Below are 27,202 nucleotides of genomic sequence, written 5' to 3' on the forward strand. Positions count from 1 at the left end.
CTTTTGTAAAAAAGCCCATGTCTCCCCCACTGCTGAGAATAACTGTGAATGGACCTACTGACCCCATTAACAAGAGGGATCATCTGCTCAATAAGACCAATCATCCTATGAAGTTTGAGGGTTGTAGGTCTAAAGGAACTCTAGTTATCATCCGGAAAGGAGAAATTAACCAACGGTCGCTGTGACCTTGACCTTTGACCTACTGACCATTAAAACAATAGGGATCATTTGATTAATAAGACCAATCATCCTATGAAGTTTGAGGGTTGTAGGTCAAAAGGAACTCTAGTTATCATCCGGAAATGAGAAATTGACCAACCGTCACTGTGACCTTGACCTTTGACCTACTGACCCCAAAAACAATAGGGATCATCTGCTCTATAAGACCAATCATCCTATGAAGTTTGAGGGCTGTAGGTCAAAAGGAACTCTAGTTATCATCCGGAAACGAGAAATTGACCAACGGTCACTGTGACCTTGACCTTTGAACTACTGACCCCAAAAACAATAGGGATCATCTGCTCAATAAGACCAATCATCCTATGAAGTTTGAGGTCTGTAGGTCTAAAGGAACTCTAGTTATCATCCGGAAACGAGAAATTGACCAACGGTCAGTGTGACCTTGACCTTTGAACTACTGACCCAAAATCAATAGGGATCATCAGCTCTATAAGACCAATCATCCTATGAAGTTTGAGGGCTGTAGGTCAAAAGGAACTCTAGTTATCATCCGGAAACGAGAAATTGACCAACGGTCACTGTGACCTTGACCTTTGAACTACTGACCCCAAAAACAATAGGGATCATCTGCTCAATAAGACCAATCATCCTATGAAGTTTGAGGTCTGTAGGTCTAAAGGAACTCTAGTTATCATCCGGAAACGAGAAATTGACCAACGGTCAGTGTGACCTTGACCTTTGACCTACTGACCCCAAAAACAATAGGGATCATCAGCTCTATAAGACCAATCATCCTATGAAGTTTGAGGGCTGTAGGTCAAAAGGAACTCTAGTTATCATCCGGAAACGAGAAATTGACCAACGGTCAGTGTGACCTTGACCTTTGACCTACTGACCCCAAAAACAATAGGGATCATCAGCTCTATAAGACCAATCATCCTATGAAGTTTGAGGGCTGTAGATCAAAAGGAACTCTAGTTATCGTCCGGAAACGAAGAATGGACGGACGGACGGACGGACGGACTGACGGACGGACGGACAGGGCAAAAACAATATGTCTCCCCCCGAGGTGGGGGAGACATAATTATCAACAAGAGTTATCCCTGCAGTTACATCAACAAGAGTTACCTAACATAATAAGGACAATACTTAAGAGTTACTCACCTTGAATTTATTATCAAAAGCACCTTTATGATTATCAGCATCCCCTCTATCCTCCTTCTCCTCTGGTATAGACATGCCTGATCTAGCTGTGAGTCGGAAATAATAGAAAAAAATAATCATACAATAAAACTTGATAATCATTTCATCAAAATTTTTCTTTGTCACAGAAAATGACAAATGACTTCAACTGATATATTTTAAGAGCACACATTTTTTTTAAATATGTTAAATAATTACTAAGCCTTATTTGAGTTTACTATGTCTTAAGTAATGAATTATCACAACAAATCCACATATCAACAAGGTTTTACAATTATTAAAAGATTTACAATTTTTTTAGGCTTTATTAATAAATATCCAAAAGAAAAAGAAAAATGAAAATTTCAATATTTAAGTATAAATGAAACTACAATAGTATAAAAAAATGTCTTTGAAATTTTAATATTTCATTACCAATTTTTGACCTACAGTTGTGTAATAAAAATCCTATCTTAAAATAAAATTTCACTATTCTTATACATGAACAGTGCAAATTGTATAAATGTCCTCTTCCGAACAAAAAAAAACTATAAATGAAATGATTGTGACATAATCTTAAATTCATCTTTACTTGTACAATTAACAGTGACATATAAAAAAAACCTTTGCTTAGAAACCACCTTACAACAAGATCATTGATTTTAACCCTAAATCAAAACTATGATACAATTGTTTATTTTGAAGTTAAGTTTCAATATCAAATTAAAGCAATTAACTTTAACTCTTAAATCTATCAATCAAGTTAAATACAAAAATCAAAAATTTTATATCTAAATAATAGATTGACAGCTATAATTGCTGTTAGGTGTGGCAAAGCGGGATAGAGTTAAGGCATCGCATCTTAAACAATCAAACAATTCAATGCATAGTCTGGCAGCAATGTAAAAAAGCAACTACATTTCATAAAACTCCTTTTCCAAACTTTATAATAATTGAAATAAAAAGAAATAATACCTGAAAATGGACAATATATTAACGAGGCCATGAAATACATTTTGTATATGAAATATAATGTACATTACATTATATGTCTCCAAATTTTTTTATTTTAATTTTTTTAGATACCTAAGTTATGCAAAAAATAATACTAAAGTTTTTTTTTTTTAATTTCTTACTGTCTACATTTTGTAATAATGTGTGTTACCTAATAAATTATTTCTTAAAAACAAGTTCTAAAATGATAATTATATATAAATCCCTCCCTTATGTGTTAAAAGGGTGTTTTTCTGAAAAATTAGACCAACCCTCTTTTAGTTTATACAAATTTTAGTTTGTGATTGTGTTAGATTGTGTTGAACCTATAAGCTTATTGAAACACTCTGTTCCTGGAACCAACCAGTACTAAGCAATAATTGTAAAATTTCTTGCTCAAGGAAACTATGGCATGTCCCTGTAAGGGCTTGAACCCACACTGTCAGCAATCCCCTTTTGCATAATGAATCCATATAATCAGGCTTAAATGTACAAAATAATGCAATGAAAAATCTATTACTCTTAAATGAAGAAAATATGATCACCAGCAAAAAGGGAAAAATAAAATCTAATTTGAAAAATCAGACCTACACCCGAGGGAAAGTTGGGATGAACAAACTTTGCCATATAACCATTGCTTTTATAAAAATTTAAAGACAACAAGAAATGTCTAACGACACATATGCCCCCTTTCTAGCCCTTGACTCACATTATTGGTAATTAGAGAAACTTGCCATAAATGGGTACAATGAAGTATTCAATGATGGAAAAAAGAAAAATAATGAAGACTTTGCAATGAATAGTTTTCAAGATAATGAGACATTTAAGGCCCCTGTGACTTTGACCTTTGACCTAATTACCACAAAATCTAAAGGGGTCACTTATTAGTTATGATCAATCAATATTAGAAATATGAAGACTTTGTGATAAATAGTTTTCAAGATAAAAAGCGGAAACTATTCTCACATTTAAATGATTTAAGGCCCCTCAGGACTAGTGACCCAAAAAGCAATACGGGTCATCTGTTGGCTATGACCAATCAATATGTGAAATATGAAGACTTTGTGATAATTATCTTTCAAGATAATGAGCTGAAATCCTCTACCATTCAAAGACCCTGTGACCTTGACCTTTGACCTGGTGACCCCAAAATCAATAGGGGTCATCCACTAGTTATGACCAATCAATATGTGAAATATGACGACTTTGTGATGAATTGTAACCAAGATAATGAGCGGAAACCATTCTGACATTTAAGACCCCTGTGACCTTGACCTTTGACCTAGTGACCCAAAATCAAAAGGGGTAATGTACTAGTTATGACCAATCAGTATGTGAAATATGTAGACTTTGCGATGAATACTTTTCATGATAAATCAGCAGAAACCATTCAGACTTTTAAGGCCCCTGTGACATTGACCTTTAACCTAGTGACCCTAAAATCAATAGGGGTCATCTAATAGTTATGACCAATCTATATGTGAAATATGAAGACTTTGTGATAAATAGTGACCATGATAATAAGCAGAAATCATATAACCATTCAAGGCCCCTGTGACCTTGACCTTTGACCTAGTGACCCCAAAATCAATAGGGGTAATCTACTAGTTATGACCAATCAATATGTGAAATATGACGACTTTGTGATAAATAGTAACCAAGATAATAAGCGGAAATCATATTACCATTCAATGCCCCTGTGAACCTTTGACCTAGTGACCCCAAAATCTATAGGGGTCATATACTAGTTATGACCAATCTATATGTGAAAGATGAAGACTTTGTGATCAATACTTTTCAAGATAATCAGCAGAAACCATTTTGACATTTAAGGCCCCTGTGACCTTGACCTTTGACCTAGTGACCCCAAAATCAATAGGGGTCTTCTACTAGTTATAACCAATCAATATGTGAAACATGAAGACTTTGGGATGAATAGTTTTCAAGATAATCAGTGGAAACCATTCTGATATTTAAGACCCCTGTGACCTTGACCTTTGGCCTAGTGACCCCAAAATCAATAGGGCTTATATACTGGTTGTGACCAATCATTATGTGAAATGTGAAGACTTTGTGATGAATAATTTCAAAGATAATCAGCAGAAACCATTTTGACATTTATGGCCCCTGTGACCTTGGCCTTTGACCTAGTGACCCCAAAATCAATAGGGCTCATCTTCTAGTTATGCTCAATCACTTTGTGAAGTATAACGACTTTGTGATGAATACTTTACATGATAATCAGCGGAAACCATTTTGACCTTTAAGGCCCCTGTGACCTTGACCTTTGACCTAGTGACCCCAAAATCAATAGGGGTCATCTACTAGTTATGACCAATCACTATGTGAAGTATGACGACTTTGTGATGAATACTTTACAAGATAATCAGCGGAAACCATTTTGACATTTAAGGCCCCTGTGACTTTGACCTTTGACCTAGTGACCCCAAAATTATTATGGTCATCTACTAGTGATGATCAATCACTATGTGAAGTATGACAGTTTTGTGATGAATACTTTTCAAGATAATCAGCGGAAACCATTTTGATATTTAAGGCCCCTGTGACCTTGACCTTTGACCTAGTAATCCCAAAATCAATAGGGGTCATCTACTAGTTATGACCAATCACTATGTGAAATATGAAGACCTTGTAATAAATAGTTTTCAAGATAATCAGCGGAAACCATGTGGTCTACCGACGGACCGACAGACAGACCGACATTAGCAAAACAATATACCCCCTCTTCTTCGAAGGGGGGCATAAAAAAAGATAAAATAAAATCTGCTTCAAGTAATGGGATTTTTTTCAAAGAAATAATATACCAGTATAATATCTGTATCTATACATATTCTTTCGCCCTGAAAACAAAGTTGTAGCTTGATTACATACATGTAATATAGTGCAATCTCTGTAGAAAGGTCCCCTTTGTAGAGCAACAACCTCTGTTTAACAACTGAGTAACATTTATTCCAAAAATATAAGACTTCATAATAAATTTAACCTCTGCAGAGCAATACCCTTTCTGCAACAACCAAGATATCAACCTCACATAGAGGACATTGAATGAGTGTAGGTTCAATACTGAATTTTATAATTGAATGAGTTGTAGAAAAATTATATTACCCTGAAGCCTCTGGCTAGCATAATATTATTTTATTTCAACAAGTTCAATAAATTTAGTAATGAACCTACATGAATTTAATATTCTTTTTATCACACACCTAAAATTGAGCCATTTTTACCATTAAAATAATCATTTATTCATTAAGATGCCTTTAGTGTAACGCTTACATTTAGTGCATCTTAATAATATGCTTGTATAACGCAAGTGACGTCATGTCAAAATATATGCAATGCCGTGTAATACCATTTTTACAGAGTCATATCAACAACATGGGAACGTGGTAAAAAGGGTCAAGCTCTGTAGAGGTTGTTTGAATGTCTAAATAATAAATCAAAACTGTCCATCTTAATAACGAGCATTGCTTTGCTTATTATATTAACTTTTACATACCTAAAATTATAAAATATACTTGTCTTACTTCGAAATTGGAACTGCTCAATTCCATTTCAAGGGGTTTCAATAGAATGAAAACTTAAGTCAGGAACGTAATAGTATAAAGCAGCATGTCTCCAGATTCATACTAATTTTCATGAAAATTTTTTAAAACGTTTAAAAAAATAATACTTTGTCAAGTGAACAAAGAAAGTAATTTACACATTCAAAAGGTTAAGTTCAATCCAAGTAAGCTACCAAATAAAAGTCAAAATATGCAAAATAGCCCTTTTTGCATTAGTAAGGCAATAGAAAATGGTGATTATTACTCAAAAATCAGACATTCATTGCAAATACAGTGTAACATGTAAATCATAGCTTGAATTGTGTTTATTCTTATTTTCTTAAAAACTTAGTACATTTTTTCTTAAAGTTGATTGTCTTGAAATTTTTTGGCTCATCTAAGAGGCTTGCTATTATTAAACCTAGCCTGTATGTTGTCATGGCTCTAGAGTGGAAGCAGACGAAATCATTATTGCCCCTTGTACATAGGCAATATTTTACCAAAAGACACAAAATATCACAGAGTTAGAACTTTGATGATAAATAGTAATATAAGGGAGGTAATAAAGTATAACCCTAACTTTCTCTGAGTTACTTCCCTTCATCTGTAAGACTGATGAAGTTAACATATTAAATGATTTAAAAAAAGATTTTAAAAATCTAGCTAGCAAATCAAGTTCAAACTGGTGAAAAAAGTGACTGTTTACATGGTACTGAGAACTAGCTTTAAGCAAAAAAGAAAGTTATTCTCTAATTTCATGTCCTGTACATGTATCTACATGTAATAATATTGCATTAAATTTTTTTTCTCGATTTTTTTTTCTTTTTTTCTTTTTAAGCCCTATTCAGCAGAGTTTGTATAATGAACTCGCCTGGCTGTGAATTAAGGTCAGCCCATGAGCTGTTTTAAGGGATTGAATAGCAAAATGTATAGGTAAAGTTGCCATTGTATGGAGACTGGTCAGACTACACATAAGGAACAGGGTAGTCTGAATCTTATATACTCGGGTGGCACTGTGAGGTCCATCATAACTTAAACATATTTTTTTATAGCTTGATTGTGAAACAAGTTCTTGCAACTGATATTAATCACTTTCGAGTTCGCTTTCTGGAACTAACCAGTACTGGTGTTAAATGAGGAAATATGATCATGACATGAGTAGGGCTCGAACCCATGATTCCTGGGTTGAGAGGCATACACCTTAACTACTATGCCACCATTCCTTTAGGTTTGTTATAACCCAAGCTGGAGCTGAAAGGTTTTATTTACCTATATGAACAAAGGTACAGCATATTCATGCCATTGAAGATTGATTGATTGATTGATTGACTAACTGATTGATTGCTATTCTTTGTTTTTCTGAACTACCTAACCATCCATTTGTTAGTTTGTTAGGACGTTAGTGCACATGGACGTTCTAACAAGACTTGTACTTATGTGGATATTCTTTTTTTTCTCTATTGTTCTTTTAGCAAAATAAAGGAAAATATCCAAATAAAAGCCTTACGGAATGAATGACATAAAAGAGAAAGTACAGTTACCTATTGTTCCTCTAGCCACATAAGTTTTCAAATGTTAGCTCGCACAACTAAGAGACAGACAGACACAGCAACACTTTTTATTAAATCCCAAAATCTTGTTAAGTTCACTTATTAAGGAATCCAATACACATCAGATATATAACAAAATTTATACTATAAAAAATAAAAGCATTAAACAATTTTGCAAACTGTCTCAAAGTGCCTTCCACATGTGTCAAAAAAAATTTTTTTTTTATCACACTTGTTTTGTTATCACACAATTAATAAAACATAAAATTGCACTAGTGCTGATGAAATTAGCTTCTAAAATCTGTTTGACACTGCATGCAGATAGCCAATAAGTGCACAACCAATAACTTACAACTTAACAAATCTTCAGCTTTGGACCTACGATCGTCACTTCGATCCGATTTTATCGGAGAACTCAGTCTTACTTCTGAAAATTTTTTATTCAGTTTAAACATAATTGAGCCGCATCATGACAAAACCAACATAGTGCGTTTGTGACCAGCATGGATCCAGACCAGTCTGCGCATCAGCGCAGTCTGATCAGGATCCATGCTGTTTGCTTATAAACCCTATTACAAGTACCGAAACTGATAGCAAACAGCGTGGATCCTGATCAGACTGCGCGCAGGCTTGTCTGGATCCATGCAGGTCGCAAACCCACTATGTTGGTTTTGTCATGATACAGCTCAATTTTTGTGAAGGAAGCTTGCATCTTGTTAGAACCTGACTTCCCAGTCAAAATGTCTGGAACTAATCAGCACTTAGTGCAGGGTTGTCACTAAGAGGCAGCTGAAGGCCAAAATGGCTGTTTCGGCCACCTCGAAACTTGCTTTGCTGTATGTGATAAAAACCAAAAATGACAGCCTCAAATCAATGACAACCCTGCTAGTGTCATATGATGAAAAATGGTTGTGACCAAAGCATTGCTTGAACCCACCAACCCTGGGTTGCAGGAACTTATCTTCCAGCCATTGCCTTCCAATTCATATTTTTTTCCTACCTTCTTTAAAGAATTACTTATATAAATAAATAAAGATGATTAACATAAAAATAAATAAATTACTTTAACCCATCAACTTAAAAATGAATTAGAACCTCATATATACATGTGGTAACATATTTTGAATTTGATATTTAAGACAAATATTTGGATCCTGAGATATTTAAAGCAAACATAGTTCTATTTCAAAATAAGAGGTACTAAGAGTACAAACTTTAAAACAAGAATTGACTAGACATAAAAATGTTGCTCTATAGCAGAATATAAATTTCTATTAATTCTTTAGGAATAACAATACTGCTTCTTTTGTTGTGGAATGATAAACTTGGAACTACTTTTTATGAGGAATGATAAATTAGAAACTACTTTTGTTGTGGAATGATAAACTAGAAACTATTTTTGATGAGGTATGATAAACTATGTTTGAGGAGGAATGATAAACTATGAACTTCTTTTTTGAGGAGGAATGATAAACTTGGGACTACTTTTTTATGAGGAATGATAATCAAGGAACTACTTTTTGATAAAGAATTATAGACTAAAATGAGAAAAAAATACAAGTACAAGTACAAATGATAAACTAAGAACTACATATACTTAAATTAATTAAGGATAGTTTACATGATGTTATTACAGTTAATAAAGAAAGAAATTTACATAGAGCACTACATTCTCTTCACATATGGTTCTACACGAAAAAGATACATTTGTTGCTTAGATATACTTTTGAATGACAGAATGATAACTTTGGAACTACTTTTTATGAGGATTGATATGCTTCTTTCTAATGATAATATTAAAGAAGGTTACCTATTCCGGTAACCGGTTGCTGATTATCATCTTCTAACCGGCTGTCACCATCCAGAGAACTTGGGGAACCAGGGCGTCCTTCGGTGCCGCTTGGTCTGCAAATAACATTGAAATTCTATTTATAGACATTTTACTATGGTATTTATGATCTGACCTTTGAACTATTCAATTAAAGGTCATAAAATGTATGATACAATAAAAGCTCTTAAACTTTAATGCCTAAGGTAGTCATACAATTTAGTAATTATCCTCCATATCTTAAATTGTTTTAGTGCTGCTGGTTAATGATAATATTTTTCAGCACTGAATATTGTATTCTTTACCATTTAAGCATCTGTATATCTTATATTTTCTATATATAATTATATAAACCAGAAAAAAAATCAAAGTTAAGCTTCAATTTAACCCATTGTCTTTTCTTGTATAAACATTATAATTTTGATTGGTTTATTGAAATTGTAGGAAATGATTGATTGACATTCACCTAAATATATGAATACTGGAATTTATGGAAAAAAACAACAACTTTTTCTCTATATAAAATCTACATGAAACAACATTTACATTTCTCTTTATGAATTCTACAAGAAACAAAGTAACATTTTACCGTAAAATGCACAAAATAAATAATGAGTATAAGATACACAGAATAAATATAAAATGCACATTTAAATAAGAAAGAAACATGAATTTACACCCTAACTTAAGCTTGTATTAAATTGTTTAACTTAAAAAAAATATATACAAGTATAATATATAAACAAGAATGTCGAACGACACATATACCCCCCTTACTAGCCATTGACTCACATAATTGGTAATTTTATTAAAGAAACTTGCCAAAAATGGGTACATGGAAGTGTTCAATTATGGAAAAATCAACGGAAACCATTTTGACATTTAAGGCCCATGTGACATTGACCTTTGACCTAATGACCCCTAAATCAATAGAGGTCATCTAATACTTATGACCAATAACTAGGTGAAATATGAAGACTTTGTGATGAATACTTTTCAAGATAATCAGCGGAAACCCTTTTGACATTTACAGCCCCTGTGACCTTGACCTTTGACCTAGTGACCCCAAAATCAATAGGAGTCATCTACTAGCTATGACCAATCACTATGTGAAATATGAGGACTTTGTGATGAATTCTTTTTAAGATAATCAGCAGAAATTATTTTCACATTTTAAGGTCCCTGTGACCTTGACCTTTGACCTAGTGACCCCAAAATCAATAGGGGTCATCTACTAGTTATGACCAATCACTGTGTGAAATATGAAGACTTTGTGATACATACTTTTTAAGATAATCAGCGGAAACCATTTTGACATTTAAGGTCCCTGTGACCTTGACCTTTGACCTAGTGACCCCAAAATCAATAGGGGTCATCTACTAGTTATGACCAATCACTGTGTGAAATATGAAGACTTTGTGATACATACTTTTTAAGATAATCAGCGGAAACCATTTTGACATTTAAGGTCCCTGTGACCTTGACCTTTGACCTAGTGACCCCAAAATCAATAGGGGTCATCTACTAGTTATGACCAATCACTATGTAAAATATGAAGACTTTGTGATAAATACTTTTCAAGATAATCAGCGGAAACCATGTGGTCTACCGACGGACAGACCGACAGACCGACAGACGGACAGACCGACATTAGCAAAACAATATACCCCCTCTTCTTCGAAGGGGGGCATAAAAATATAACAATTTTATTATGTTTTGCACTGATGAAGGCATATAGCCGAAACATATGCAATAAATAATTACTGAATGTTCATATTTGTGTGGCTAAAAATGTCTATTTTTTGTTTAACTTAGTCACTATCCTTAAACCTATAATTTCAAAAAATTAAAAAAAAAAAACCAACAAAAAACACTAGAGGATTTATCAATATTGATGAAGTAACTACAACAAAGTTATGCGATTTATGATATTTCAATAAAAGTGAGGGCGTATACACCTTATACATTAAACTTCAAACTACAGGAGGCTTTACAAACTATACCATGTAACGCTTAAATATTTAATAACTGCAATATTAAGTTATACTGCACTTACACAAAAATATAATATCACATAAGGCCAAAAAAAAAATCTGAAATTTTGGACAAAATATAAATAACTGTTTTAAAAAATGATCATCTTTCTAATGTAAACATTGAGAGAAAAAACATTGCATTATATAATTTTATTTTCTGTTTTATATTTTATTCAAAAAAAAGCTGTGGAAACAAGACAAATTTTAGGCAAACCAGTAAGCTGAATTTAAGGTCCTTTTGGTGAATTAAAGGAACTTTTAAACCAAAAACTGAATTAAAAGTCCTTTGGCTAATCAGAAACTGAATTTAAGGTCATCGTTAAATCAGTAAAAGAATCTCATAAGGTACTTTTGTGAATCAGAAACCAAACTGAACTAAAGTAACTTTTAAACAAAAAACTTAAGGTCATCTGGTAAACCAGAAAATGAATTTAAGGTCCTTTGGTAAATCAGTAAACTGAATTAAAGGAGCTTTTAAACTATAAACTGAAGTTAAGGTCCTTTGGTAAACCAGTTAAAAAAATTATAATCCTTTGGTGAATCAGGAACAGTGAATTAAAAGACCTTTTAAATCAAAAAAGAACTTCTGGTCCTTTGGTTAACCAGTAAAAACATTTATGGTCCTTTGGTGAATCAGAAACTGAATTAAAAGACCGTTTAAACCAAAAAAAAACCTTTAATATGGTCCTTTGGTAAACCAGTAAAACCAAAAACTGAATTTTGGGTTTTTTGTAACTAATGTTAAACAAGAAACTGAATTTACGATCCTTTGGTAAATCAGAAACCAAATTTAAGGTCCTTTACTAAACCGGAAGTAGACATAGTTTATTTTTGGTCTCAAAATATTTTATTCAATTATTGACTTCTTACCTTGTATGACTTTGGTAGGCCAGAAACAGACATATTTCTTCTTTTGGCCTTAAAATATTATAGCCACCTATTGTCTGCCTATCTTTCCATGTTCAAGTTTTTTTGCATTATTTTTTTTCAATTGCCTACTTTTTTCACATCAAACAATCAATTGAATGCATTATTGATATCATTAAAGGCATACTCTAGCAGTCAGACACACACACAATATGACAAGTCGTTCAGAACTTAAGAGATTCATAAATCAAGTATGGTTGGTTTTGTCTTTTTTTAGACAGATTTTTTTAGCACTTAAAAAGCTAGAAATATAAATAATGTGAACATAAAATATAAAGAGTTATTTTAATTTATGATACACTTTTAGTTGTATGACTAGATTAAAGGTTTGATATTCTTATACAAAGATAGATAAGATAAAACAGTGTTTGCTTGTTTCCTTCCCCATGTTGTGTATTTACACATATCCACATAATTTAAATTAATCCATGGATTTTCAATATGATAGAAAATATTTATCAAATATATAGAGGATATTTGTTTAGTTCAGTGTAAGATCAGAATATATTTCACCGAGTGAGCACCAAAATGTATATTTCACGAGTGGCGCAGCCACGAGTGAAATATGAACTTTTGGTGTTCACAAGGTGAAATATATTTCGATCTTACACTAAACTAAACAAATTTTCTTTTTATTACATGCAAAGAAACGTTTTAAAAAGACATTAAACCTAATACTGAATGAAAAGCGCGCCAAATAATAATACAATGTGACGTCATTTACGACGTCACGTCATTAAGTTGGTACCCAGTACTGTGCACGCTGGTATTTCACTGAAACAACGTAAGGGGCTTAAATTCAAAACAGTGAAATTATCAAAGTGGTAATTTCACTGTTTCAAACAGTGAAATTACCAGTTTTAAACCACTGATATATTTCTATAAACCACCGAAAAGCATGTAATAAACATGGATCTTGAATAATACAGAACACATCAAAAAAATCCATGGATATTGTAACTATAATATAGAAAACATTTGTCAAATATCCAATAATTTTGGATCTTGAATATTTAATAATATGCATTATCCATGGATCTTGTATAATATAGAAAACGTTAATCAAATATCCATGGATCTTGAATAATAGAGAAAAAATATTTAATATCAATGGATCTTGAATATTATAGAAATTTTTTTATCAATTATCCATGGATCTTGTCTAATATAGAAAACATTTATCAATTATCTATGGATCTTGTACATTATAGAAATATTTATCAATTATCCATGGATCATGTATTATATAGAAAACATCAAATATCCATGGATCTTAAATATAAAGTAGAAAACATTTATCAGAATATCCATGGATCTTGAATAATATAAAAAATATAGAAAACATTTATCAAATATCCATCAAATTAAAAATTTACAAAGCAGAAATGCCATTCAATTTCACTGTACTGTTAACAATACTAAATCACTTCAAAATTTCAAAACATAATCCCCAAAACTGTTGCAAACTGAAATGAAAACCTTTGCAACCATGAACCTGTACCTTTAAATGAAATGACATTTCACATTTAAAACAAAAAGCATTATTATAAATCTCATAAAAAGGTAATAAAAATAAATGATGTGAGAATTTAATAAGCTTAAGTCTATTTCACCTGTTAATTGTAACCAAGCCCCTCTAGCCTCACAGGCAGGGGTCAGAAGAAAGTATGTAAAATGGGCCGAAATTTTACCTTCACTGCAAAGTCAGTGTAGTGGTTTTTGTTTTATGGAGCATATTAATTTTCTTTACCTGCAACAATGGGGCATTTTATATTTAATTGTCCCCAAAGTGTCTGGCCTTTGCCAGGGGATTGAAAATCCCAAAATCAAAGTCCCTAATATTCCCCCCTAGAATGAGAGGCCTCTTTTTTTGAATTGACTAGTGCAAAAAAATCTTCTGTTGAAGTTTTTTTTTTTATCTTAATATACCAATAACAGATTTTTCACTTTTGGCTATTAATAAGTAAAGGAGAGGATAAATGAAATTAAATGTGAACAGAGCAGAATAGAACATGGATGTGATAAATTGTAGGTTAAATATTGTGTATTAAACACCAAAAAGTCACACAAAAATATAGAATTTACTTATAATTATATCTAAGGAAACACAATCATCTTATTCTCTTTGATAAAAATGCAAGACAATAGGTTGTTAAATGTTGTCTTTTGAGCTTTGAACAAGTTTAAATGTAAGGTTACATAAGGATTTTGCCTATCCACAGAATTTTAGTGAGGATTACATATTTTATGATAATTTTATTGAAATAGTAATTATAAAGTGAGCAAGGAAGATGCATTTCTTAACTTAGTACATGGCTTCACATATTAACGTATGGCAAATTTACCATCTCCATAATATTATACATGTACTCCATATGAATATTCCCCCTCAGACAAAATGCTCCTATCAGATTTTAACTTACAGAAGAACTACATTTGACACATGGCTTTGGATTGGCTCAAAATTTTTATGACTTTCGCAAAGTTTATAATTTTGTATGGCAGTTTCACTTCAGGTTTTGATGATATACTATACATGAATCAATGCTCTAAATGTGTCTTGTGTGAAAATCAATTCTGCAAAACCAGTGTGAAGCTAGGAACCAAGAAAATATAATGCCTATGGTTGTGAAATGTGGGGTTTTGGTTTAAAACTTACATTATATCCTCTTTTATTTCAGGTATAGAGCTGCAATTGGTAAACAACAAAGTTATAATAATATTTGTATATATTTCAATGGTAAAGATCTGATATATTATTTTGTGACTCAGTGTCCTCATTAAGAAAAATCATTAAAGTGTTTCAATCTATTTATACATTATCAGAACCACTGAGAAAATCTGCCTAGAAAATCATAAAATGAGAATATTGTTGTTGTTGTTATTTATGATGTTTTTCTAACAATATTTCACTTACAATTTAAGATACATGTATATGTGTTCATTTAATGTCAGATACAATGAAACTAAAATCAGTATTTAAAATTCTTTTCTATTACAATATCTAGAATTCAATAATTAATTAATTAGTTTTCTGTAAAAATACTCTTTCATCTATTACAAAAAATTTGAATGTTAGAAATGTATATGTGTTCATTTAATGTCAGATACAATGAAACTAAAATCAGTATTTAAAATGCTTTTCTATGACAATTTCTAGAATTCAAGAATAAATTAATTAATTTTCTGTTAAAATACTTTTTCATCTATTACAAAAACTATTGAATGCTAGAAATTTAAAGTTTACTATATGGAAGGAATATGTGAAGGGGTGTACACAAAAGTGCATAGGAAATATAAATATCTTAAATATGTTTTTTTACAAATACAAGACTGTATATTTGGAAAAATAATGAAAAATACATAAAGACACCCTGCATATAAACTACCCATGCAAAAATTCACATCTAACAAGAAGTGTTTCATATTGCAAAACAAATTTAGAAAAAATTGAAAATTGTGAAATATCAATTTCACTAAAAAAATTAAAAAACTGTGTTTTACAAGAAACTATTCAATCCCAACATGCCATGTGCAAAAAATAATTATCATAAACATTAAAAAACATGCATGAATAAGAAATGGTTCTGTAAAAGTGACATAAGTGAGAGTATTAACTGATCATCTAAATGTTTGTATCATACTTTTTTTTTTCTTAGATATAAACAATATACCACATCTGACAGACGAAAAAGGCTTTTACAGTATAAATTATATAGTACTTAATGACTTCATGAAAATATTTACATTTGAATAATATCATCAACAGCAATTCTGAGTTCTCCTATTTTTCTTTTCAATCCTTAGACAAATTTTGGACGATGAAATAATTAAGCTTGTAAAAAAATCACCAACACTTAACTGATTTTACATAAAACATGCTGTAAATGAATATATGTAAAAACTGTCCCAACATGCAATACACTTATATTGTTTATGCAAATGTGTGCAGGGTTAACCTGATGTTATTTCTGTACAACCCTCTATTGTTTTTCTTCTCCGACAACCATTTTTCAATATCGTTACTGCTTCAACACAAATAATTCATTTACTACATCCAAAAACTATCAAAGAATAATTTACATGTATACAATGAATAAATAACATTTACAGCAAAAATAAACCAGCAATATATAAATATGCATATTCATGACTCAAATAATAAGTCAACTCAAGGTATAGGTCAAAAGTTGTGTAACTTGAATCATGCGAACTGTCATACAATTTGAATTCTGATTGGACAATTTTGAATTGACCAATCATAAAGTCTCATTTTTGGATTGGTCTACAGATTCAGTCAAAACTTTTAACCTTCACCTCAAGTCTTTGCTAAATATAAAACAATTTCTATTGAGTCGTACTGTTAATGGCAAAACCTGAAAATAAATTCACCAATGATTTATATATACAGTTGAAAAACAAACAAACAAACAAACAAACAAACACACACACACCAGAGCGCTAACACATGTGAATGGTTGAAAGCTTGGCAATGGTAGAAATAATTTTGATGGTCGTCACTCTAGCCATATACACATGTATTATAGCACATAAAGCATTAAATAGGCATGGTATAATCGGAAGAATTTGATAGGAACTTTGTTTTTGTGAGCTTGAATAGTAGGGAAAACAGTGTGACTTTAACTATTATTAGACTTGAAGTAATCATAAGTGAATATAGATATAGTAACAGACTAAGCTAAAAATAGCCATGGTGACAGACTGTGTTAAAAATAGACATGGTGTAAGGTTGAGTTAAAAATAGACATTGTGTTGGAATGAATGTCAGATATGTATCTATTCGTAGACATGAAGAAATACTGAGTTACAAACAGGCATAGACAGAGAGACAAAGTGTCAGCTATGTGTTTATATGTAGATATGATAAAATATTGAGATATAAACAGACATTGTGTAATGTTCAGATATAAAACAATTTGGTGAATCTATGACGTCAAGTTTAACATGTTTTATAGGAGTTATATACTGTAGATAAATATAAGAAAAAGATAATTATTCTGTATGTTGTGAATATTTTAGCTTAGACATTGATTAATTGGTGAATATGTATAGTATGGATCTGCAAAACAAATAATGTCAAAGATCATACTTAATGTTACTGTGTTTAAATGTATCATATTTAGGACTTGAATACTTATGTGCTTAGATATACCACAATTAGGACTTGGGTACTAAATGTTGGTGTGTTTGGATATAACACAATTAGGATTTGAGAACTTAATGCTGGTGTGTTTAGATGTACCATATTTAGGACTTGAGTACTTAATATCAGCATGTTTAGATATACCACAATTACGACTCGAGTACTTTATGTTGGTGTGTTTAGATGTACCATATATGGGACTTGCATACTTAATGTTGATACGTTAAGGTGTTTTTTGGACTTGAGTATCTACAGTTGTGTGTTTAGATATAAATGTAACAAATTTAGGACGTGAGTACTTTATAACAAGACAAAGAATTGATGATGAATAGCATTTCATTATTTCATAAATGGATGAAATGTGATAGTTATTGGTGATGTTCATGTATAGGTGAACATTGATAGTTTTCTAGAAATGTATTTCTAGAGTTCTATAGATGGTTGAATGATGAATTATTTACCATGGATTACATTATGGAATGCATTTCATGAATGTCTTCACAAAGAAAGATTTAGATGCATATGACTGTTAAATTTCTTTCTATGGATGGTTGAGTGGAGTATTATTTAATTAGCAGAGATTATTCATATAAGGTAATACTGTACATGGATTGCTTAACAGAGAAAGTTTTCATATGACTGTTAAAAGAGTTTTATTTCATGGATGGTTGAATGTGGATTATTTAGCAGGGAAACTTCAGCTGACCACTTACTCATTCACTGTTTCAACCTCGTAATCTTCCAACTTTGGAGAATGTGTCAAGCCGCCCCTAGAACTATAATTTCATAACAATACAATCCTAATGTAGATCTATGAAATCTTATCTTAACTATAATTATGTTCTTTGAATGTAAACTTAGTAAAGTACACAGACAATATTCATTTATTTGTTTTTATAAAGTGACATTGGATAATAATTCTCAGCAATATTTAGAATATACAATAAAATAACCCTGTATTCTTTGATAAATTGCATAAAAAATATATATATGACCATACCATCAGGACCTCCCAATGAGTAAAATAAGTTCTATTAGTACCATTTCTATAATTATATAGATAAACCTCAAAAAATATTAACCCCTCTAAAAGAAAGTTCTAGGATATTCACAGACAGATTTTAAGGCACATTATGCCTAAGAAATTAATAATTTTGTTCTTTATAAAAAGCAAAACAAGACTTTTAAAAACATTTAAATAATGGTTTTAGGACATATTAGATACTTATTACTTGAATAAAGTAGCACTTGAAGAGAATTTTTTTGTCATAATAGTAGCAAAATGTAAACAAAGAAGTAGTTTAACTTCCATACAAAATACTATATCGCTATAATTATACTAATTGCAAGAAAACAACAGGAGCTAAAGATGATTCACGTAATTGGCCAATGAGTGTCTGTTTTGAAACTAAAATACGATACCAAAAATAAAAAGCTTTTGAGAAATAAAAATTAAGCCATTCTTGAGGCATATTGGCAAATTATAAAGTTACATAACTATAATTATGCATTAAAAAAACAATTTCCTTTTAAATTCAAGCGATAAAATAAATGTTATAAAAATTTGATGCTGGAAAATATCAACTTATGGGCTAATTTTACAGATATATTGATTACAATGTCCTATGTTTTCATTGTTTTAGCAACAAAATAACATGTCTGTGACAAATAAAACTCTGAATTCATAAACCAACACTGAAGACAAGAACACAATGGTCTGGTTGATATGGCATTCCATATTCTGAATACATTTCTAAATAATAAATAAAAGTCTGTGTAAAATAAGTCTACCACTAGATTGTGGTGTGCTTATATAAGCATTAGAACTATTGGCCTTAAAATATCCTTTTTTTTATATTGAAGGGCTATCCCATTAATTTGTCCTCAACCAAGATATTTCTAAAGACCAGGCATGCGTTTCATAGTTAGTCCTAAGTCTGAAACCAGTCCTAAGACCAAACTGAGACAATTTTGCGTTTAACAATTTTGAGTTTCAAAAAAAAACATCTTAACATACTAAATTAATGACTCCTATTTCATAACTCTTTTAATTTCTGAATAGCAATACAGATGAGCAAAACACATTGCCAATAAAAAGGTCTGTCATTGTATAATATTTCTTAACTTTCCTCAGGAAAATGAATTGACTTTAATTTTAAGTCTACAGTCTTTGTAAAAACATATTGAAACGGTATTAAGTTAGTCCTATTAAGTTGGTTTTATGTCCTAGGACTTAGAATACACTTAAGGCTTTCTATGAAACACAGCCCTGGTTCAACTCTATTATAACATATCAAAATGGCCTCAACCTACCTAGCATTACTGGTCTTCCTATACTTGCTTATAAGCCTTCCTTCGGCTGATTCCATAATAAACTCCACATCATCATCAAATTCCATATCACGAAGATCCTGGGAATCCTGGACATTTGTTTGTCTGTCGTGCAACGAGATTTGATGAACAAAATTGCAGAAATGTGGAGTATGGTTTCTATATACCTGTTATAAATAATGGAATAAACCATCATATGATAATTATCTGATGGCTTTAAAGAGAGAGCTTTAAAGCAGTTATCTTGAAAAAAAAACAAAAAACTTTCATTTACAAAGGCACAAAAATATTATGCCAAGTATCATTATTAGCCTTAAACTCTAAATGAAGAGCATATGCTCATTGAATTTTATATTTAATCATAAAATAATGGAATAAAATATGATAAACAAGATCAACAAGGAAAGGGGGCGTTCAATAAACTCAAGATGATAATTATCTCAGGGCTTTAATGAAATTTCTTCTTCCAAAGAAAGAACGTTTTATTTACAGCTATATAAAACATACTTGCGAAATATCACGATTATCTTAACTCAAAAAGGATAGCATACATGTATGCTCAGTGGATTGCTGGCACATTTGATAGCACATCTGATATGTTTTGCTGTGGGGACAAAAACATTTTCAAGAATTTTCATACCTTAACAATTATTTATGTAAGGAAATTATCAGCAAGCAAATAAGTTTCATACAAATTGAAGTCATAACTGTAAAATAACAAAAACAATTCTTTGATATAAATTGATCCTAGTTTTTGATAATTTAAAGATGTTTCTGACAAATGTTATAAAAACTGGCAATATAATTTAACTTACATAACTAGGTCTGGGTATATATTGCAATTCTTTTCTCTGAAATAATACAAAAGAAAAATGTTTGTTACAAAATACACATTTTTATGACCTTATCTTATGAAAAGCTTGAACAGTTACATTGTGATTTATTTGTAGCCAGTCTGCTTTCCACTAAACACAATTTGTCTGTATTTCTATGAAAACTAATTAACATTATTAATTGATGGATTGTTGACATGTTTAATATTCATAAATTCATTTTCAAAGCAAAAACAGAATAGAAATAAATGAAATACCTGAATTGTTATAATCAATAACTTAAGTGTATTATTTAAATCATGATTTAAACAGAAATAAGGAATGTTTAAACTTAATAAATTGTTACATTTATATTTTTGAACACCAGACAGGCATTGATCTTAAATAATCATACAACAAGGTTGTGAGCATAAGTTACTTATCACATAGGACATAAATGTTGTGTTATGCCCAGGCTACAAGTGGCAGTGTTTAATTCCTGCTTGAGACTAATATCTAATTAAGGTTATAGTGTGTAATGCACCAGTCATTGTGTAATCATAGCCCCCTATCCCTGTGGAAAACTGGGACTTGACTCAAATCCGTGGTACATGCCCTGATCTGTGGGAACTGTTAGATGCTTACTGCCTAAAAGCCCCAGCATTGTGAGTGGGTTTGACTTATTGGCACCAAAACAAAGCCATTGCATCACCAAGGCAGTGCCAGAACAGTCACAGCAGCAACATGTAAAAATTCTGCTAACCTGGGCAACATTATTAAAAAATTTCTGGGAGTATTTTAATTTGAAGTCATTTTTGGTGTTATTTACACAACAAAGAGTGTTTTGCAAGTTTTTAAAGCAGTAAAATGCATTTAAGACAGTTATTTTGTCTACCCCTTAACTTTCCACGTGAGGGGTGATGAAGCTGGGGCTACAAATGATTGGTGCACATATCAATAATTATAGTACCTGCAAAAACCATATATATAATGATAATACATTTTAAAACTTAAATTATAAATATACCAATATGAAACATAGAACTGAAAAAAAATAACTAAAATGAAAAAGAATACGAGAGAGGTTTACATGTTTATATGTAAACAAATTGACAAATTTATCTTTTGACAGAAATGAGAAATTAATATAAAAAAAACAGCTCTGTGAAATATAAACCAATGTGTCCTGAAAATGTGAAGGCCAATCCCAAGAAACAGTGACAACACAAATAAAAAATATTTAAAAAAAAAACTTCGATTAGTCTGAAGCTGTGTTGCAAATGGCGTTTCTTAAAAGGGGGATTACTGGTTTGGAAGAAGTTAATCTGCAAATGAAATTATCGCATATAAAGGGGCGTAATCGATATTAAACCAAAGTGAAAAATGTTTTTGTTTTTGGGGTTTTTTTAAAGGTAAATTTTGCTCTGGAAAAGATTTTGGCTTTATGTTTTGGAATATGTTCGTTTTCATTTTTACAGACAATTTCGGTTTACACCTCCATTTAAGATAGGATCGTAAGCATAAGATCCAGTGCGTTATTATGTTGTTTTTTCCGCATATGAAATAATGTTTACTTTTTGAAATGCATGTTTAAAAATGTTAGTTTTTAATAGAGTAACATTTAAACTTTTTTAGCAAGTTAAGGACACCCCTCCCCCTTCATAATTCTGTAGAAACTTGTTTTAGACTGTTTTAGACATAGGTATATTTATATAGAGTACCTATATATAAATGGTATAGACACATAATATTGTATAAATATTTGTTTTAATCTGAGAAAGTAAGCACGAAAAACACCCAGCTTTATATGCCGCTTTTAGGTATTTCGTTCTTTCACAAGATGCAGAATACGTCCTGGCATAGTACGTATAATACCGGATACACTTAAAACAAATTTATTGACGTGTATGAAAAAAATAGTTAAAGTTATAGTTTGAGGACTTTTAAAAGGTGTTATACCGTTCCGGGTGCGGTCCGAGGTCTATGGTAGTCTATGTAACGTTGAGGTTGAACGTTTGGATCATCAGGGCGAGCAGGAGATATAGCACGTGATCCACATGATTCAAGGTACTTTTCACATGCGCGTTGTGGACGGTCACTATATGGCTGTCTATGCGCATGCGTGTGATTGTAACAACGCGCGTGCCTATCAAAATATCTAAAATCCGGGGCCGGACTGGCTGGATGTAAACTAATATTGCCACTTCTATAGTCATTTTCATATAATTTATTGACTAGAGTAAATCCTTTCCTTAGTTCATCAATCGTTTCTCGGGCCCGACTTTCTGCTAGTGTCCTCACAGAGCCAGCACTCTTTATCCTCCGCGGAGTAGGCATTGCCGAGGATGAACGCGTTTTTGGTGGTAATGCGGAGGACGGTCTGCTCCGCGGTACAAATCCTTGCGGATATTTTGGCGGGACAGGATGCCGCCATGGACGATCTTGCAGACGAACAGACGAAGCGCTTTTAATCCTGCGTTGACCATGTTTAGGTTTCTGTATAACTTTTTCCATCTGTCCGCCAATGTCATACTCAACAAATGACTTGGGGTCATCTTCCGGGAGTAAATTAAAATTATCCTTCTCGCTTGGGCTTATAGCCTGATCCTTTACAGAATAATCTGCGAATAACTTATGTTTGTAGCCGTCTGCTATCCACTTAACATTCGTGTCAATCCTCATTTTTCAGTACATGTATTCCTCTTTAACAATTCTATTCCTCGACTTTGCCACTTAACAGTGGGATAAAACGTCTTTATTGATATATAAAGATAACATTTGTCGAATTCAAACAATAATTTCTTCAGATCCAAAACAGATAAAGAAAAAAAATCACTTAACGTTATAGAATATGCACACGTTATTATTTCAAATCTGGATTGTATATCGTCCGAGCCATATACAAATGACTTTGTTGTTTTTTCTTTACCACGGTTAATCGATCCAAACCGATTTCTGTATTTCTGAAAATGATTTATAGACTATCTAATCAGCCTGGTTTATCCGTGCTTCAGATATTGAATTACACGTAATTAGCAAGCCCATGAATAATAAATGAACAATCACAAAGATATCTGTCCACTACTCCGTGACACTCCAATGTTGACTTTAATGTATCACTTGAATCTATTAATTAAATGTTTTAGTTTACTTCTATATATCGACCAGTCAAACGAAACTGTAGAATTTACATTCAAATCATTATTTTAATGAAAACATTGAATACATGTGTATACATACATATGTATACATATTAGTTTATCACAAATGTCAGAATTTCTTTTAATTCATTCACAGTTTTGTAAAACTTTTCGTTTAGTTTATTTTCTCAGCTTATTTTCGCCAATACGCTAAAATCACGACGTTAAAATCTATAAATACGTTAAGGAACATTAAATGTGTGCAAGTGCATAAATGTTTTTCACCATAACTATAAACAGTCTCGAGATAGAGAGGTCGTCCGCTTTCTTAACCCTTAACTTGCTGGAAGTGGCCGGGCTTTGTTGCCTGTACAGCCAGGCCAGCCTACACACCCGTGAAGTCTGACTAGGCTCTATACATACTGTTGACTGACTAATTTCAAATTGACCCCTTGATACCCGTAACATTAATAATGGAATGTTCAAAAATGGAAGCTGCACAAGTCCATTTTGGAAATTCAGTAGGCTAAGTGTTTAGTATGCATATATACATGTATGACATCGTTTTAAAAGTTTCATATACCAAAAGTAAGCGTAAATATCGTAAAATATTGTGAAAAGAACTCGTGTAAATGTTAAAACGAATGATGGCCCCTCTTTTGCTGTGACATATAGCTTATAGAACTTGTATTATTCATGAGAAGACTTCATAATAAATGTTCATGTTTTTATACATTTAGTTATTTTTTGTATTTTAATACCAATGTAAATAATTCTAAATTAAACTGTTCGGAACAGACAAATATTTTTTTTAGTAATGACTTATTATTAGGCCCCAGCCCAAGGCACATCCCCCCTCCCCCATACCCTCCCAACAAAACTGCAATAGGAATTGTTAATGCACTGTCACAGGTTTACTATGTGACATTTTACATCCCGTGCCAAATTTTTAATTTGGAAAAAAAGGCCACATTCCTATTGGTATTCTACACGTGTTTGGTAGTGAAATTTATACATTTCAATAGCCTGCATTTGACTACAGCTGTATTTAGCGATAACGCTCTATGAAAAAGAAATAAATATATATGCAAAATGAATTTCCGCATTTTATCACAAAGTCAATACCCATGAGGTAATACACTCTCTCTTATTGCATATTAAATAAGAATTTGTAAATCTACTTTTAAAAACATTTCCCAATATGTTTCCCACAACCCTGACTCAATCGTAGCTTTCCTTTGTTTGCATTAAGCTTTAAACGCCCTTTTGAATGATTACTTCCAAGTAAATAATGTTGAAACGATAATTATGTTTGAGGTTCTTTTTTTATATTTAAATCTACTTGTAAAAATAACTTTAAAAGTAACTATTGAATGTTTAAACAAAGAATGACTGGCGCCATTAAACTCGAACCCTAGACTCCTTGCTCAGTGCGGTAGATATTGTTCAATAGAACCCACAAATAAATCCCACAATAGAACGTGAAAACAAAACCCCTTTATTTGAATTTAAATCATTAGGTATATAAAATACATGCAACTTGTCGTGTTAAACTTTAAAGTACGTATGCATTCAGAACCGTATTCGATACATTTTTTTAAAGTCTAATTTGGTCTAGCAGGAAATAATTCTGAAAGAAAGGATACAGTATTTTCTCCGTTAATTTCGATTATTCCATGTTATTTCAAGTAACCACCCTCGTTCGCACGTTCCATATTGATCAAAGTTTATTCCAATTCCACACGCGGCCATAAACAGCCACGTTTTATCCAATTTTTACTGATCATGTTTTTATCAAAAGACACTCTTCAAAATAAATATGAATTCATTTCAAGTGGGAAGAAAACTAAACAAACACTTGTAATTCATCAGGATGATAACGTTGTCTGTATACAGAAAAATTCAAAAATCCTTTACACAGTCTGATACTGTCAAAAAAGATATAAATTTCTTTGAACGAAAAATAATACGTCCTTTTTATTATGAAGTATTGAATACATGGTTAATCTTTAGTATACAATATAAACTATGTTGATCTTGGCTCCATTGTGTTTGTAACATAATATGAAAAGGGTTGTCCATTTGTATAGCATTGTAATTTTAAAATCGTTTAATATCCTCGGCGAATTTTTAATATAGGTATTAGCTTTAAGGTATCAAACGTTTGTTATATATCTTTAATATCTACATTGAATCAAAGTAAATAACAGTTATGAAAAGCAGTGTAACACGTTTCAATAATATCCCAATAATTTATATCTGAAATAGTTATTGAAACATGTATGCGAATGACATTACATTATCCATTGTAAAATGGTGACATTTTTGCAGGATGGATAAGCAATACTTTTAGTCTAATCTTGCTGGATTTGTTTTGAATTCGGAACAGTCTGTTATAACAATTTCAATATTAAAAGACAATAATTGAGCTACAAATGGTATAAAGCATAGTCAAACATACTGCACGAATGTGAAGGGTGACCTGGCTCTATACTGATCGTTGGCAAAGGATAGTCACTTTTGGATCAAGGGTTAATTGCTTGTGCTAAGTCAGTCTTTTTCTCTACTTTTTACATGTACAATCTATTTTATGTCCACCATAAAAAGGATATTATTGGAAAAAGGATGATATAACTAATTTATTGATTAAATAGACTAAAACAAAATGTCTCTTTACAAAATATACTTTTCTTTCCTTTCATTACAAAATAACTGCACGCGTATTTGATCCACATAACAGTAAGTGCATTATTTAATCCTGCATTTGCAACAAAATTTATGTAGTACATTCGGACATTCGGATGTATTCTTCTTGCATGGTATGACATCGCATCGCCCTTGTTTATATCACGTGACAATAAACATATTTCTACAAGAGACGTCTTCAAAAGCAACAACTTGAATTCATAGGACAATAATTGTTCCTAACTTTGGGACAGTGTAATATCTTTAAAATAAATAAATAACACTTAAATAGAGAACTACGCATACCGTATTTTGTTGATAACTTAAACGCAAACACAAAGATATTCACTTTATGACCGTTTCAAAGATAGCTTGATTTGTTTTATACATGTGATGGCTTTACGCATACTTTAATCAGTATTTCTGTGATTTATTGGTAAACGATTTATGACTTTTGTTTTCTTATGTCAGTACCACTATATCAACCCAATTTACTGTCAACTGTTTCCAAAGAGTGACTTATATAAATGGAAGGGACCAAGAGGCCACATTTGTCCCCAGATGTCGTATCTTCAACTTGTCCACATGTTTACAAATTAGCCATTGCTCGAGCTCACGACGATGAATTAAGTTAGTTGATAAATACATAGTACTAACTGTTGTAATTGATTGATTGATTAATTGATTTGCAAATGCTTTCATTTATTTATCTATTTTATATATTTATTTATTTATTTATATTCGTTCGTCCAATAGTTGGTTGGTTGGTTATTTGGTTGGTTCCTCCCTTCTTTCCTTCCTTCCTTCCTTC

General features: G+C 31.7%; 1 protein-coding gene across 10 annotated transcripts in view; it reads right to left on the reverse strand.

Annotated features, from left to right (window-relative positions):
• Positions 1-27,202, reverse strand: part of LOC132753345 (uncharacterized) — a 59,085-nt gene that overhangs the window by 23,438 nt on the left and 8,445 nt on the right. For 3 of the 10 annotated variants that reach the window (XM_060743785.1, XM_060743788.1, XM_060743791.1), the window contains 7 exons: positions 20,570-20,605; positions 19,737-19,921; positions 16,219-16,287; positions 14,919-14,948; positions 9,279-9,373; positions 7,821-7,895; positions 1,345-1,430 (listed from right to left, as the gene is read on the reverse strand). In XM_060743785.1, coding sequence (XP_060599768.1) covers positions 1,345-1,430; positions 7,821-7,895; positions 9,279-9,373; positions 14,919-14,948; positions 16,219-16,287; positions 19,737-19,921; positions 20,570-20,605 — 576 coding nt within the window. Of the gene's footprint in view, positions 1-1,344; positions 1,431-5,180; positions 5,217-7,820; positions 7,896-9,278; positions 9,374-14,918; positions 14,949-16,218; positions 16,288-18,136; positions 18,200-19,736; positions 19,922-20,569; positions 20,606-22,525; positions 23,938-25,352; positions 25,626-27,202 lie in introns of those variants that run through there. The other 7 variants (XM_060743795.1, XM_060743790.1, XM_060743786.1 and 4 more) reach the window with 7 other exon arrangements.

This window comes from Ruditapes philippinarum, unplaced genomic scaffold, assembly GCF_026571515.1.
Source record: "Ruditapes philippinarum isolate M1 unplaced genomic scaffold, ASM2657151v2 ctg2047_1_1_1_1, whole genome shotgun sequence".
Taxonomy (NCBI): domain Eukaryota; kingdom Metazoa; phylum Mollusca; class Bivalvia; order Venerida; family Veneridae; genus Ruditapes; species Ruditapes philippinarum.